Source organism: Pangasianodon hypophthalmus, chromosome 20, assembly GCF_027358585.1.
Source record: "Pangasianodon hypophthalmus isolate fPanHyp1 chromosome 20, fPanHyp1.pri, whole genome shotgun sequence".
Lineage (NCBI taxonomy): Eukaryota > Metazoa > Chordata > Actinopteri > Siluriformes > Pangasiidae > Pangasianodon > Pangasianodon hypophthalmus.
In genome coordinates, this window is record NC_069729.1 from 13,605,763 (window position 1) to 13,623,562 (window position 17,800).

General features: G+C 36.8%; 1 protein-coding gene across 1 annotated transcript; it reads left to right on the plus strand.

Annotated features, from left to right (window-relative positions):
- Positions 1–635: 635 nt before the first annotated feature.
- shisa10.1 (shisa family member 10, tandem duplicate 1) lies at positions 636–17,727 on the plus strand. Its single transcript, XM_026932513.3, has 5 exons — positions 636–795; positions 1,812–1,959; positions 8,577–8,701; positions 11,300–11,512; positions 16,082–17,727. The coding sequence occupies exons 1-5, from the start codon at positions 735–737 to the stop codon at positions 16,252–16,254; spliced, it is 720 nt and encodes a 239-aa protein (XP_026788314.1). The 5' UTR covers positions 636–734; the 3' UTR covers positions 16,255–17,727.
- Positions 17,728–17,800: the final 73 nt, after the last annotated feature.

Sequence of the window (17,800 nt, forward strand, 5' to 3'; positions counted from 1 at the left end):
ACTTACAGTGAAGCACGGGGGTGGGAGCATCATGTTGTTTCTCTGCAAATGGTACTGGGACATAACACATCATCAAAAGAAACAGGAACGGAGCTTTGTACCAGGATATATTAGATGAGAATTTAATCTCATCACCCAAGAAAATGAATCTGGGGAGAACGTGGACTTTTCGACAAGACAACGACCCCAAACATACAGCCAGAATAACTCAAGACTGGCTTAATAAAAGATCCAATCTCATGACTTTTTAAATTTATGCAGGATTTTGAAATTGTGAGTCCTTCAGAGGGACCCTTGAGGAATTTAAGATGATTTGCCAAGAGGAATGGGCCAAAAATGAACCGAAGTGCTGCAATAAGCTAATAACTATAGACACCTAGAAACTGGCAACAAAGTATTATTGCTGATATTTATGGTTATGAATATTTTTTCCCTTATCAATTGAATTCATACTTTTTTGTTCAAATTCATAAGTTATAAGACATTATATGTGTAGTGGAGACAGAATATATACAGAAAGTGTATTAAACAACACAAACAAAGGTGTCTGAATACTAATCCCTCTCAATCTATGTGATTATTTACGTTCCAAATAAACCAGCAGGGGGAAACCTGTTAATCTGGCAACCCTGGTAGTGAGAGGCTCAGAGGCGTGTTGTCCAGCTCCTATATCTCACATTACAGTAGAAGACTGAAGAGCATTTGAGAGCTGAAAGGGGAGAGAGATATTCAGCATGGCCTCGTCCATCTCCGCCGTCCTGGCCTTCACTGCCACTTTGCTTTTAACCGTAGTTGGTAAGTGGAAGTGTAATTTTAGTGTGTGTGTGGGTTTTTTTTGTTTTTTTTTGGGGGGGGGCGACGTTATTTATTTATTTATTTATCTATCCACAAATTTATTAATTTTCTCCCTAAATGTCGAGTGTTTTATTTATGCGACAGAAGACTTGGTGTTGTGGTTTTGAGCGTTTGTAACATTTTCATCTTATATAGCGAAGTTGACGCACTGTTTATGTTAATGATTTGTTAATGTAGTGTGTGTGTGTGTGTGTGTGTGTGCGCGTTAGAAGAATTGGCAAACAGCTCGCGCTTTCTTCTCCTTACTGTTGTTGTGTTGTTGTTAGCCGTTAGCTTCTCTCAGAGTTTTTTTTTTTTTATTCCTTCAGCGGAAATATACACAAATATAGAGGATATAAATGTTCATATCCTACCCAAGCTTGGATAATAGTATACTACAGAAGTATTTTGTACATATTTTAACTTCAACTTTGTCCTATAAACACAATAAAGTGTTTCTGAAGCACATTAGACCACTAACGTTAAACTCGGACTCACTCAGGTCCTGTAGAAATGACAGCATGCTTGTTGTAAATAAAATTATATTTAATTACTTAATATTATTTTATAACTTCATGTTAAATCCTGTAAGCTTGTAAATATGATGTGGAAGTGTTATATCAGACTGTCATCCAGTGAGCTGATTTTTTTGTCTAAATTATTGAGTAATTAATTAATTTATTTAGATATTAACATCATATTTAGTTCAAATATTTTTCTTAGTGTTTTTTTAATCCTCTTAGGTTTAATAGCAGGGATTTTTACTACATTTTTAACTTGCACAAAATGTCTGAAGTCTTGAAAAGAAAAGAAAAAATGTTCCTGCTGCTGTTTACTAGAGCACTATCCTTCACCTGATCATTACACAGATCCAGAAGTTTAACCTCTTTATTTAATATATATATATATATATATATATATATTATTCATAATAATGCTTAAATATCCCTTAATTCTTATTTCCTTCCATTCTCTAGCTGATGACTGTGATAGCTACTTCACTACGGCTGGTATTTACAAAAGGTCCCAGGATTGCTCGTTTATCCAGTTCTGCTGTGGAACCTGTGACAGTCGGTACTGCTGCTCAGATCCCTTTAGGAAACTCGATGAGGACTACTGCAGGCAGTAAGAATGATTTAACATCAAGTCAAAATGTTACATGTTTTCATTGCATGGTGTATTGTTACTTCTGGTAAATTTATTTATTTTTTTTCTCTAAAACGTTTAGCACTTTTGTTTTGGTAGAGAAGAACAAGAATAAAAGTTTTACATTAATGAAACCTTTAACTTAACTGATTAAGGCTTGTTTCAGCTTTACTAGTTTGGAAGTGAGTCACTTTGCTGATTTGCAGCCCCTAGCTGATGCAAGTTTCCGTATACAGCTTCCTGTAGGCCTGTTATATAAGTGGGCTTGCTAAATTACTTTGTTGTTTACGTTTCTTTCATTTTTGCATTATTTTCCTTACTTATGTAAACGTTGACACAACATAATTCACCACAATAACAGTCTTAAATATACTCTGCTTCACTATATATGTGTGATACGTGACCAACACCATCACCGTAGACCTGTACATCCATGCAATTATCCAATCAGCCAAACATGTGGCAGCAGTGCAATAAGCATAAGATCATGCAGATACAAGTCTTCAATTCATGTTCACATCAAACATCAGAATGGGGAACAAGTGTGATCTCTGTGACTTTAACCGTGGCATGGCGCCAGACGGGCTACTTTGAGTTTGTTAGAAACTGCTGATCTCCTGGGATGTTTACAGTTATGGAAAAAGAAAATACTTCCTTCAGTTCTATGTTTTTATTATTATTATTATTATTATTATTATTACATTGTGTGGTCCTCACCAATTTCTCTAAACAAGCAAATAAACTCAGACAACATTGAGTTTATTTTTTGGAAATGATGACTAAATATTGAAATCTGTCATGGTTTTAATGTTGTCACTAGAGGTTATTTATTTAAAAGTTGTTACAGAAGTTGGTGAGGACCAAAACTGTTATTAGGCCCTGATAAATAGAAACATAGAAGTGAAGGAGGGTGTCCTTTCTTTTTCACATGACTTTCATGCAACGTCTTCGTCCTGCTTCTCATTCTAGAGGTGTGTATCAGGACTGATTTTGTTTGGTCCCGCAGTTTTATTGTCTTGTGGGTTGGAGCACACAGTCAGATATGAAGCTTGCAGTGAACAGGATGTCCACATAGATTAACATGGGAGTGTATTGAATGCTGCACAGTGTGTTTACCATGTCTGGTTTATAATGGACTTTCATTCATATTCCTTCATTCATTTTTAATAACTGCTTTATCCTGATCAGGGTTGGTGTGGTTTAAGCTGCATATTTGCTTGTATTTTGAGAAATAGAATGATTAAAAAATATTACCTAAATAGTATAGACATCACTGGTGTACTAACACTATTAGTGTAGTAGTTTATGTTTTGGGGTGTCGCCAAAACCAGAGAACCAATAAAAATTCTGGAATGGGAAGTTCAACAAGCACATATGATTGTGATGGGTAGGTTTCCACATAGCTTTGGCCATGTAGTGTGTGTGTATAATATGGCAGTCCTGTTGAACTTTGCTGTTTCAGTACTATTCCTGTTTGTTTGTTTTTTTGTTTGTTTCAAGCAAAAATGTACATACACCTAGGCTAAAGATATTCAATCTCAGTTTTTCACAACTCCACACATTTCATGTTACCATACATTTCTTTGGCAGGTCATTTACGGCATCTACTTTGTTCACATAAGAGGAAATTTTAAAACAGTCTATTAGAGACTGATTTATTTCAGCTTTAATTCACTATATCAGAATTCTAGTGGGTCAAAAGTTTACATATGCCAAGTTGACTGTCTCTTTATACAGTATAGAAGAAATTGACGTAATGACTTTTAGATAATGCTTCATAATGCTTCTTATTGTCCAGTTGTCATAATTTGGAGATAAAGAAGGTTAAAGGGCTGACCTTTAGAGCCTGTGCCTGTTTGTCCTTGATACCATGGGAAAATCCAAGCAATTCAGCCCAGACATCAGAAAAAAAAAATTGTTGAACTCCACAAGTCCGGTTCCTTCTTAGGAGCAATTTCCAAAGAACCGACGGTACCATGAGCATCTGTACAAACATTTGTATGCAAATGTAAAAATCCTGGGACCATACAGACACTGTATCATTCAGGAAAGAGGAACAAATGAACTCCCAGGGATGAAAACTTTGGTCCAAAAGGTTCAACTGAACCGCAAGATTAAAAAAGTGAGACTGACGTTTGCAGGTGATAACCAGCCTTTTGGAGGAATGTTCTCCGGTCAGAGTACATTCAGAGTACAGAAACAAACAAAAAATAACTGTTTGGCCATAATGATCAGCACTAACTATAGAGGAAAATAGCTGAGACTTTTAATCCGAAGAACACCATCCCAACTGTGAAGCATGGGGATGGCAGCATCACGTTGTGTGGGAGTTTTGCTGGAAAGTGACTGGGACACTTCAGAAAGTAGATGGCATCATGAGGAAGAAGGATTATCTAGAAATACTGAAGCAACACCTCAAGACATCAGCCAGAATGGGCAAAAATGTCAGCAAAGTACTGTGAGAAGCTTGTGGAAGACTACCCCAAGAGTTTGATTCATGTTCAAGCAATTAAAAGGCAATGCCACCAAATACTAACAAAGTGTATGTAAACGATCAACCCTGAAAATCTTATATAGTGAATTAAAGCTGAAATAAATGTTGGTTATTATTTTGAAATGATCTCTTATGAAATTAAAGTAGATATTCTAATTGACCTGCCAAAAGAAATGTATGGTAACATGAAATGTGTGGAGCTGTGAAAAATTAAGTTTGAATGGCTTTAGCCTAGGTGTGTGTAAGCTTTTGCGTCAACTCTAAGAGTGTCATCCTGAACTGTTGTCCTAAACCGTCCTAAAACTTTTGGCCAGATTTTACCTGATGTAAGGAAAGGAATAAGTACAGGAACATCATTTATGCCATATTTATGTTGAAGTTTTTAAAATAATATTTTAATTAAAAAAAAAAAAATTAGAACTGCAACAGCTAAATGACAAAATCGGTAAAAACCGGCGATAACAATAGTTGGTAAGGATTTTCGTTAGCTGGCCGTATATAAAGCCAGCTGTGGCGCTGTGTTAGTTCATAGAGAATAAAAACACATTTGATGCAAATGACTACACATTACAGCAGAAACAACCTCCTCTAAAGTATAGGAACTCTTTAAGTTACAGTACACTGGTTCTCAGGAAATAACGTGTGCTTGTAATTCATAACTTGAGTTATATTTTGATTTGTAGTCATTTGTTTTTGGTAAATATGAGAAACAGGGGAAGCACAGTGTACCTGCTTGACGCTTGTTAACCGCTGTATACTGAGTTCTCATACCTTATCTAGACCACATTTATGGTCTGTCTGTCCTACCCTGCCAGAAAACATTTTGTGCTACTTTGGCCAAAAAATATTTGGTAGTTCATGACAACTCAGTGGGTTGAAAATGACTGAACATGGTCTGGAATGAATGATTAGTCTGTGAGACAAGCTTTTTCTCACTTCATAACAGCTCATGTCATGTAGCATGTGCAGCATGCACTGTTGAGCAGCAAGTAGCAAACTGTTTGAATTGAATTCACTTGTAAGTAGTTGTACCCATTAACACTGATAAATGCTACACTGTCTAATTCTCTTAGTATATACACTATATATTTTCGATATATATCTTTTTTTTTTTTTTTATCATGAAGTCGCCATCCTGGTTTCCTTTCACATTGAAGTGAGTCAAAAAAAAACCTCGAAACCAAGTCGATTCACTGATTCCAGACACTAAAATCTTGAAAAGAGTCAACCCCAAAGCTTCCACACACAGAAAAGGATTCAGCTCTCATTCACACGGCAACAAAACTGAATGGAACATTTCATTTAGCAAGACAGACAGTGGATGTTTATTTTCCATTTATTTTTTCCTATTCATCTGGTTGGAATTTGACAAAATCAGGGCTTGAGTTGCAGATAAGATATATATATAAAAAAAAAAGTGTGAAGACCCTTAAAAAATGCATGGAATACTGTCACCTCGTGTTAGATTGCATGTCTCATGTGGTTGGTATGATAATGTCAGATTAATGACAGAGTAATGTCAGTAAATTATTAAACACAACATTAAAGTTGTATTGCAGTTAGTGACTTGTTATTTAATTAAGCCTAGTTAAGTGTACTTGTTGGGTAAATAAGGCATGCGGTGTGTTAGGAAATAGCATGTGTGTTTGTGAACAGGTGCCACTGCCCCTTTGTGATCCATTTAAGTGTAGCCACGAATATTAACTGAGTAACACAGATAACTGAGCCTGAAACTATTTTGTCAGGGGTTCATGTTCGATAGAAGTTTTTCATTGGTCCAATGATTTCTATGCCTTATTGCTCAAAAAGATTTTTTCCAAAACCTGAGTTCAGTTTTGATTTGTTTTGAGACAGCAGTTTTAACCAGTAGTTAGTGCCAGACCCTGTTGTGCACTGTGAAGCTGTGACGGTGTTTGTTCCTCCCTGACAGTGTATAGTCTTTTGTACAGCCACCAAAAAAGGAAAATGGTTAGCATTTCTGCTTTCTTTCCAATAAAGATGTTTTACACAACACAGCCTGATGACCTTATAAACCATCAGAATGTAGGAAGTGGGCATAAGGTTGAAGCTGTTACAGTTATTTGTAATTGGGTGCGTCTCAAACAGCTCAGTTCAGTAGTCAGGGTACTGATCAGAAAGTTGGCCATTTTAAGGGCTGTCTCAATCGCAAAATCCTTCCAGTGTGCTGGAACATTCGCTCCCTAACAAATCCCACAATGCAACGCAAAAACCAGGGAGTGTCGGTGCTCACTATGTTCCCTTACTGGAAATGACGTCATTTTTTCTGAAGCCTCTCAGCTCAAAAAATGGCAGACGAACTTCGTCTGCCAATCTAGCTTGTCTAGCTACAACTACAAGTAGCTTGTTGTAGTTGTTGTAGCTCTCAAATGATTACTTACGTTAGAGATTTTGAACTTTTATTTGATGTTCTATATATGGTTTGGTTGAGTCTAGCGACTTGTAAGTGTTTAATGAAAAAATCCACTAGCTAGCCTACGATCCTGCTTGAAGTACCATGACAGAAACGCATGTGATTACGCTAACAAGTTTATATGACAATGTACTGTATGTCAGAAAGATACTGGTCCTGCCTGTTGTTGATAAAAGCCTGTGGTGATGTTTTACAACGCGGGTACATAGTCATGTCTTTGGAAATTGTGTGTGTGTAATGAGCCAGGGTCCTTACCAATGCCTGAACTCATGTACACGGTATACTGATTCATGACCTATCGAGCTAGGGAGCTGACTGAGCCTCACCCATCGTGTTTTTTTTTTATCGTACGCATTAAAGAATATAAAGTAACAATGTGTGTTTTGGCCACTTGCTAACACTTGTTGTTGATGGCACTCAGGCACCCTGTGTTTGTCATATTACATTATTATTATTTTTTGCTATAGTATATTGCTTGTTTACCCATTTTGTATAATTGTTTTTTGTTCATCTTGTTCATTTGGGTCATGTTTTTCAATTTTGTACAGTTTGTAAAAGGCAGGCAAAAATTTAATTTACATGAATTTAGTTTCATTTTCATTTACTCGCATATTCACTTCCCATAAATGGTTGTTCTTCATAAGAGGTATAAAATTATTACCCTACTGTTAAGCTTATAAAAGTGCCATTCAATGAATGAAAAATATGTAAGTCCCAATAGTTTATGTGACAGCCACCTGCCAAATTACAACAGGCCTACAATACATGAGGTGAAACATCTGATTTTCACACATTGGTACCACAAGCTGTTTCATATGGAATTGATCTGTGAGTTATCTTGCGCATACTGTGACTTGTGAAATAATTCCAGTATAGAAGAAAAGGCAGTTGCCCTCCGCACACTTCTTATTAGTGTGGTACATTCCGTACTTACTACCCATCAGGCCTCTTAAATTTCTCTTGACAGTCCTGTACAGTCACTTTACCACCTACCACAGTCCAATTCTGTTCTTACAAAAAGAAATTGCGCTTTGATAGCACAGACACTTTTTAATTCCTTAGGTTGTTTCTCTGTCCCTGCTTCATTTTAAGCTGATTTTCTTGTTTAAACATCACCCTGCCAATTTAAAACTTTAATTATAATAAACAAATATGAGATCATGCATTTGAAATTAAAAAACAAAAAAAAAGGATGCGTCTCCATCTGATAATTTTGTGTACAAGTCAATACACATTCAAATAGGGCCTCAAGTGTTTGAGTCAATCCTCAATATAAATCCATTATATGAATATACAGTAATTTGAATGAATAACTCTTAGCATAACATCTTTGTCCTTTGTAAAACTGCTAATGACCTGCTGTTGAATAAATGTAGGCTGTGGCTAATGTAGCTCTAGACTGGATCACTTGATAAGCAGGCCCAGTATTACCTAATGACATAATATGCTCATGTGTCTGGATTTCTGCAAATGCTTTTCTCCAAAGAATGGAGATTATCTTGTATGTTGATCGCTGGCCTATAAGACACCTTTTTAATTTCTATTTATTTGAACGCAGTGTGTTGTTGACTCCCCAGACAGGTCAAATCATTGCAGACACACAGAGAATCAGGACTGAATTAAATTAGGGTTGAATGCTTGTGTCTAATACTTATTTTTCCTTTTCAACAGCACGGAGTACAGCACCATTCCCATTGCTGCTGGTGTAGTGTCTATGATCATCATCATCATACTCATCATAGCCTGCTGCGTTTGCCCGTGCTGCTGCTTATACAAAATGTGCAGAAAACCCAGACGTAAGTCAAAACTTCTTTGGTATTTCTGCGAAATATCAGTCCAGTGGTAATAAAAGGCAGAAACACCTACTCCAGATATTTCCCAGCTAGTGTCAGTTTCAGATGCTTTGCTCATGGCTCACAAAATGTCTGTTACCTGTTGTACACTTTTCTGACCACAAAAGTCAGAACCTTGAAGGTTGCAATCTGAATGGCTCTCATAAAACTTTTGAATGCTGTGACTCACACTTTTCAGATGAAGGTGTAGTTACTGGGGAAAAAAGTCCACAGCCTCTTTCAAATTTATTTGAGCGTTATATCTGAAACAAGTAGTGGGTGTCAGTCAAATAGCCACTTCTGTGGAAGTGCATGTTTTTGACCGTGTTTACTGAAGAAACATATCGGGCTCTCTAGGTAGAGCTAGATCTGGTTTGGTCAGGGAGTCACAGCCATCAAATTTCTTCTCTGAAGTGTTAATAATGAATTTGCTGGTAGTCTCTGAGGACTAGATTAGGCACGTCTCAGATGTGGCATTACAGTAATAGTAACAGTACTCTTACACTTAAAGCCATTGGAATATAGTTTACATGATACCATACTTTCTGTTAAACATCCACAGACGTTTAAATAAAAAGCAAGATAAAAATATGATGAAGCACTGCTCCGATTTCAGCTCTCTTAACTGTCAGGGTGGGTGTGACTGAATATTTTAATAATCCTTCTTGCATGATGATCTATATGTCTTCTATGCCACACAAGCAGAACTCGATTCAGTTTAATTTGTATAGCGCTTGCTTTAATTTGTATAGCGCTTGTAATGCAGCTCAGCCACTGCAGCGCCTCAGCTACCATAGACACATGCTAACACTACCTCATTTTACAGGGTGCCATCACTTATGTCCTTACAGAACGGCTAGTCTTAATTAATGGACTGGATTGCTTTCATTAATATGAAATGTCACAAATTATTCATTTGAACCTGATCAATTACGGTTTATGTTAGTGAGTCTCCTTAAACTCAGAAGCAAAACGTATGATACAAACATTTTTACTGGATTTTCACAAATACCCCATTTCTTGTGTAAATACGCCTGCGAATGATTTACAGATAAGATAGATAAATAAGACCCTATAAGCATACGTATATGAATCATGAATTAAGTAACTAAATCATAGTTAGGTCTGTTTTGATGTAAAATTGTTGCTGTTTTTGGTCATAGCGCGGCTGCAAAAAAATAAAAATAAAAACTAATTCTGTTAATTTGGTTTCAGTGGTTTTTATCTGTGCATGACATGATGCAATTTGTGATTTCTAATTGTGGCTTTTAAGTTGATAGTTAAAGCGCAGTGGTGGCTCAGTGGTTAAAGGCTGTGGATTACAGGGGTCCAAGCTCCAGCAAGGCCCCTAACCCTCTCTGCTCCAGAGGTGCTGTATCATGGCTGACCCTTCACTCTGACCCCAGCTTCTTAACAAGCTGGGATACGTGAAGAAAGAATTCCACTGTACTGTAATGTATATGTGACATAAATAAAGGCTTCTTCTTCTATTCTATATTCTAATGGCCTAAATTGCAAAGAAATGGCAAAAGCATTATATTTCAAGTCCTTTAAAAACTGCTAGTCTAAATACTGAATGCTGAAATCCTTTTGAATTTACTCATTGTAGGCGTGATATTGCTAAATGGAATGCTAGCGGTATTTGTTGGCCCTCTCCTCATGTTCTCTGGGTTTAGATTTGGTCCAGTGGACTTGGGAGTGTGCCTAGGTTAGAAGTAGTAAAGGAACTGTGGGATTCCCCGCTCACTCTGACTCAGGTTTTCCAAGACGTCTTCACTGGAGTGATTGCATACCAGCCATGCAGGAAGTGGTCACATGCTTTTTCACAAGAGGCCATTTGCCAAACCACAACATGAACAAAGAAGGCATAACACTAGACTTTCACGAGACAGTGGGCGGACCTTAACAATGTATAACAGTGTCATCAAATTAGTTGTTTTAATCTTTGTCGTAGTAGCTTTGGCTTTGTAAGATCCCAGTTTAAAACAATAAATCTTTCAAACCCATTCAGAGATTTTCTTAATATTAAATCCATATGGATGGAATATGTTCCTGACATGTTTATGCTTAAGTATCTTTTTGACTTTGCAATCCTTTCTGATTTCATTGTGAGATATTTGCAGGTTGTCAGGCTGCATGCTTTAAAGGGCGTTTCCTTCTTGTGAATGTCTCACTTATATGTGGAGTGTGTTGCCAAGATTCCATACATTTTAATCAGTATTATTTGTTTCCACAAAGCTTAAAGAATGTGTTATCTCTTAACCTTGATTACTTTAGGGCACCCTGTAGGGTGACTTTGGCCATTGACAAAATAGTTCTTAAATAGTTTAGTCATGGTTTTAGTCTTTTTACAGTACTATTGTTTGTTAGTCATGTCATACTGATTCATTATACTTTTAGTAGACAATAATATGCATGCTTGTCAAACTACAAAAAAAGCTGCATCTAAACAATTTCCACCACATTTATTACACTGAAAAATAAGTTTTCATACAGTCAGAGAAGATAACTGAAAAGTTGATATTGAGAAGGTTCATTTTTAATTTTTATCTCCCTCAACAGCGGTGATGGCGACGACCACAACCACAGTAGTAACTACCCAGTATCCTCAGCAGCAGCCTCCAAACCCTTCTACTCAGTATCCAGCCTACCAGCAAGTTCCCGCACAGCCCGGCTATGGTGCCCAGCCAGGGTACGGAGGGCAGGCCATGCCCCCTGCCCCGTATCAGGGCCAGCCTTATGCACCAGGACCGCCTCCTCCATACCAGGAGAGTGGTAAGAACAGCACTGTGAACTTTTCCTTCCAAATCTAAACTCAACTGCAGTGTGTTTTAGGTGAATTTTTAAAAGTTAAAATATTAATTATGTTAATTAATATTAAGACAGACTTCATCTTAAGTGGTGCAAAAATGTTGCAGATACAGGCTACCTCCTCCTGAATAGGAGTGGGGAGAGATGATATTTTGCAAAAAATTATTTTATTTTATTTTGTTTTATTTTATTTTTATTTTTTGCAGAAATGTCAAAATAACAACATTGTGCAGTATTGTGTAACTGATCTGCTGTTGACATTTAAAGAATCTGTTAAGGGTCTGCAGTGTGAAATACAGTTGCATGATCTGTGGTGAATTTTGAATTAGCTTTTAATCCTTAATAATTCATTTGCCACTTTAAAATTTTCTTATTTCTCATGTGATACTTAGGGATTGATTATTTCTTTTTTTCTATTTCTTTTTAAATACTTGAGGAAAAGCCAGTAAGTTTGTTGTGCTCTCTGCCTTTTCATGCTTTTGGCTCATGTTAGTAACCAATACATTTAAAAAACAAACGGCACTTTTGGTTAACACTTCAAGTTATATTTATGTTTATGTGCTCATGTTTATGCCTCCGCCACCAAGTAGTGTGAATTTTTTTCAATTTGTCTGTCCGTGCGTCCATCCGAAATTAGCATAATATCTCAAGAATGAGTGGTTGAATGTTTGTAGGATTTATATGGAATTAACACTGTAACCAGCAGATGAATGGAATTAATCCAAACAGTATCAACGTCACAGCAAAGTCAAATGACAGATAGTTTTTCTTCAGTAGCTTCCTTTCTGTTTGAAAACGGACTAGACTTGTTGGCAGGGCAGGCATCCCTGTCAAGAGCACAGGTGCCGAGTTCCACTTGTAGTAAAAATAAAGGAATAGGACAGAATTGTATTAATTTATGTGTAGATGCATCAGGCTTTCATCTTGACAAGGAATTCCACTTAGTGACTCATTCGATTTTTCAGCTTTCAACCCAAGGAAGCAGGACATGGTCAAAAGTGACAGGAAAAAGTTCCTAAACACTGAGAGATTTGTTATTATTACAACGTTTTTATTTGTTTTAAGTAATTTTCTGAAAGAATACTAATTATTACAAAAAAAAGACTATTTCAGAGTAAGTAGATTCTCCGGTTGTTTCAGTGAAAATTTTCAACCATTGCGTGAAATATTTTTCACACAATCATTTTTGCCTTTTCTCTTGAAGTGTGCCAATAATAAAAAGTCAGCAGTGTTTGCTAACCATGCTGAGGTGTTTAAAAAAATAATGGAAACAACGTAGCCACTGTCTGCTGTTACAGGTATCTGTAATGACTTCAGAATTTTTACTTGCTGTGTTAGTAAAGGGTTAAGGTGTGATGATCATATGATCACTAAAAGCAAAATCTTTTAAAACGTGAGACCTTGTTCGGTATAAAAATGTACCACACATTTAGTGTTACAAGAACTGAATCATCTATTATTCAGCGTCAAACTGAATAATTTGGTGGAAAAAGGTGGGGGGAAAGTGTAGGTGCTTTGCCTTTACATATACAGCTTGTAAACTGATCAACTGAAGTGGAAACTGGGTACAGGCAAACATGAGCTGCTGTTTGTTATGATAACACTAGACCTGCCAACCCTGCCTGTAAAATCTCTACATTTTCAGTATAGTCCTTTCACAAATCTCAGGTAGAAACTGTAGCGCACATATATACAGGGTTTTATGGTAATCACCGGCTGCTTCTAGGGGAGCTACCACTACCGTGTGGTTAGTGTAAAACCCTGTGTATATGCGCTGCACTTTTAATCCACAATTAATGCACTCAAATGTTCTATTATTTACCTTGACAGAAAGTGAGTGCACTACATCAGTGCATCTTTCAAGTGGGAAAATCGAGAGAAGATGAGAGCTTACTAATATGAGATGAGGGGATGGGGTGGGGCTTCCAGGGTGTCAGTTAATATTGGTTTCAAATTAATACTGAGTTAAAAACACCTGCGCATCTATCAGTCATTCTAGATTCAAGTTGTCGATTGGCTTATCTGCCATTTTTATTGTGGGAAAAAATAAGCCTGCCTTTTGTATATCTTAGTGATAACTCATAGCAGCGTACTCGGGTGATCCTACGTAAAAATGTGTAAAAGTTGTTGGGTCTGTTACACCGTGTTCTGTTGCATGGTTGTTCAGGTTTTTCCCAGAGGCAGCCTGAAAAAAGATGAGTTTAGTATTAAACACATATTTCACTCATAACAAGCCCATCATTAATTGTTTTATTGATGGGAAGAAAGTGGATGCAAAGCTACCATTCTGTAATTTGATTGCAAAAGATATAGTTTTCTATCACAGTTAGTCGACAAATCTAATCCGATTTTGTGTTTGTGGTCATCTGTAATTATCTGTGCCGTAGCCATGGATACAACCACTGCACGTTAAATAATCACATTATTCTCATTTGAATTCTAAAAAAAAAAAAAAAAAAAAAAAGTTTTATAAATAATCATGTCACTGATTAACACTTTGCTTTGGATAAGTTTCACCTAACAAGACATTGTAACAAATTATTACTCAGTTAGTTAGCATACTAACACCTTTACATGCATTCTTTCTTTTTTTAATTATCCAGAGCATAAAGTTTATACACACATTTCAGATACAGAATAGTCTTAGCACACAATGTCCCTTTCAATGAGACAGCATTTTTACCCTTCCGTTTTCTAAGGAACAGTATGAGGTCATTGAACCTCAGTGACGGTGGATTTACTGATTTCCAGTCTAATGAAATACCTCTCTGTGGTAAGGAAGAAGCAAGCATTATTTTTTTAAATTAGTCACTCTTTTCTGGAAAACCAAAATGTCCAGTATGTAATTACAATGAGTGCATCTGCCTTAGGTTTTAAATACAGTACAGCTGAAGTCTGACAGTCTGGGCCACGCTCAGATAAACCTTCATATCAGGCTGCGTGCTGTGAGACATGATTACACTGCTACTTGAGGAAATTCCTATGATGGATGGTGTATATCATGCTGTATACGTTTGCTAACAAACTGCCAGCAGTGTTGCATTTTTTAAAAAAAAATTAAACAGTTAATTTTCTAATGTCTACAAAATTAAATTATTTAAGGAGGAAAAAAATTTTGAAAATCTCTTAACAAAATGTTTATGTTAAAAGATATTTCAGTACCCGTGATATATCTCAAAAAAGTTTATCATGGCGTAATTTATTACAGTAATAATCGTAATAGTAATAAATAAGTGTCTTCACATTGCTGAGCCTTATGCTTCACATTGCAGTAAGCCACATATTATTATTATTATTATTATTATTATTATTATTATGTGATGTGTCATAGTTAGAAAATGTTTGTCCTATCATCACCACAAGTTTGAATACTGCCATTGCCACAGTTATCCTTCCCTCCAACTAACCTGCTCTCTGAGTAGAAAGGACGACCTCCAGAGCCTCACTAACCGATGGGCTTCATGCATTCATTTCTCTTCTGAAATCATGTTGCTCTCACATTTCCGGTAGCATCGTTTCCTCATCAAATTAAACATTTTCAGAAACAAATGAGGCAATAGTCTGAGCACTGCTGTGTCCTTTTGAGTACTGCGTCTTCAGAATTTATCAACTATTTAAGCTTTCTTGCTCAGAGTGATCTTGGGAGACGATGGTTAAACCCACGCTGTGACTATTTCACTCTTTTGCCCCATATCAGGGTCTGTAGTAGACACAGTTCACACCAGATCAGCTAGTTGAACCCAAATGTACCAAGCGTTGGAGAAGGCAAAAAGCACAGTGTGTGGGAGAGAAAGGCACTGGATAATAACAAACACCTAACAAGACACATTGTACCGAATTATTATTATTATTATTATTATTATTATTATTATTATTATTATTATTATTATGCATTAAGTAAACTTGGCTAACTTGTTAGCAGTATTTAGCTTTATAGTGTATGTGTTAAAAAAAAAAAACAGACTGGTGTGAGAAATAAATAAATATATAAAATTTTAAAATATAAATAGGGGGCTAGAAGGGGCTTTGCAAGTATTTACATGTTAGTGTCTATTGCAGACATGTTCAGAGCAGTTATTTGAAAAGATGCAGAGGTTTCACATGGCTCAGGGGAAACCCCTTTTTGGGGTTCATCCACCACAGCTGGTTGATGATATGTGATAGGGAGAAATACACAGTGGGTGGTAATTGGCAATGACTGAATTAGGAGGAAAAGTGGTTGAAAAAAAGACTGGCCTGCATTAATGAAACTAATTGTTCTTTTTTTTCATGCAAAACACCCACTCGTGTTTTGCCAGAACACCCACTCATCTGAAAACTGATCTGGAACGTCTGAGATTTCAGACTATTCAATGCTCACAGTGCACAATATGGCTATTAACAAACGCTACAATTAATAACTGATATAAATAACTGACATGCCAGTCACAGCCTTAGCAATAAGACATTTCATGTTGGTGAGTAAAGCAGTGTTTAGCTGTAATTGTTGTCAGCTATGGCCTAATTCTGTGTGTTTTCTCTCTGTATCTCCAGGAGGATATCCTGCACCATACAGCCAGGCTGCCTATGATGGTGCTCACCCGCCGTACCCTCTCAATCCCCCTGTGCAGCCCGGCTACACTCACCCTCCTCCACAGACTGACTACAATGCAGCTCAGCCTCCATACAACCCAGCCTACATGGAGCCGCCCAAAACCGGATACTAAACCACAACTGTCTGACACCACACAGCCTCGGCTGGATTACAGACACCTACATACTTCCACTTTGGGTCACTATATGTGCTATATTTACCATGGAAAGCCTCAAGCACATGACTCGTTTTCTCATGTGATCACATCATTATTCTCGACAGATTATTATGGCGCAAAGATTCCATAACAACAATATAAACTGCAAAGATAAACAGCATATACTCCAAAGCTTTCCATGGAAAACGTAGAGCATATAGAACCTGTTATTGACTCCAAGCCATACTCTGTGCTTTTTTTGGTTGTTGGTGAGAAGAAAAGGGAATGTGGTTTGTATGAGTGTGAAAGAACCAGTGCAGAACCAAGACAGGAATCATGTATTTCTTTCTTCCTTTATTTTAAGTGTAACACTTTTACGGGGCAGGGTCCGAGCCTGATTTCCAGGTGACTGAAGGGCAGTGATGGTGTGCTCTGTGTGCAGTTTTGACCTCAGAGTTGGCGAATGTAATAAGATTGAGCTGTAGGAGGAAACTGGTGAATTTAGAGGGGGGAAAAAACCTTGCTCTGACTGTTCAGCTGTTACCTTTTAACACAGTATGTGGGTAGGGTGGGACAAGTGTTGCAGAAGGTGCATTCTTTTGTTCAATCTGACTCACTGACTGTAAAAAGAAAAAAAAAAGTTGGAAACGTCATTAAAAGGTAATGTAGTGTAGTAGTGTAATGTGGAAAATGATGTAAGATGTAATTACACTGATTTACAGTTTTGCATCATGACACCAAAGGTTTAAATCTCTGTTGAGCATTATATGGCACCAGGATACTTTTTGTGAACATGGTGTATAAAGATAGGTGTTTTATTTTATTTCCTCTCAGTATTCAAGTTTGTTTAGATTCATTTGTATAACCAAGAACCCAGAATATGCCTTATTTTTCATGTTATGCAGTCAGAGGTGAGGTCAATATGTTAACCAGCAGATGTGACTTAAAGGGTCATATCCATTATCGGTTTAAAAGAGGATGTTAACTGTTTGTTCGTTTACTATATTTTTTAAAAAATGTCTTTCATGGCATCTTTGTGACAGAAATGACGTGCAAGTTGGAAACTTGACAACAGACTTTTGTGGGTGGTGATGTGTTTTCATTTCAATCAGCCTGAATGTTTATGAAGGCAAGCAGCTCGTCACAGCTCATCAGGAAAAAAAAAGCGTACAGTTGCACAAAAAGCTTTAAGTTGTATAATCTTAAAAGAGATGTACAGGTTTTGGAGTTTTAATTTGCTGAAGTCGTGCTTAAGGCCTCAGACTGTAACCTTTGAATTGCCTGTTCTTGTGCCCCTTATCCTGCTCTTTCAGCTGTGTCTGATTTTCCTCTCCACTGTTTTTTTTTTCTCCACATGCATTATATGACTGGTTTTAGTTACATGTAAAATATTTTCATTCAGAACATCTCCATATTTGCAAAAGCAAATTAAAAATTAATGTGCTTGAATGGTTATCTACCTTTTCTATTTGTTTTAATTATAGTAATCATATTAACATATTAACGTGTTAATAGCAAAATA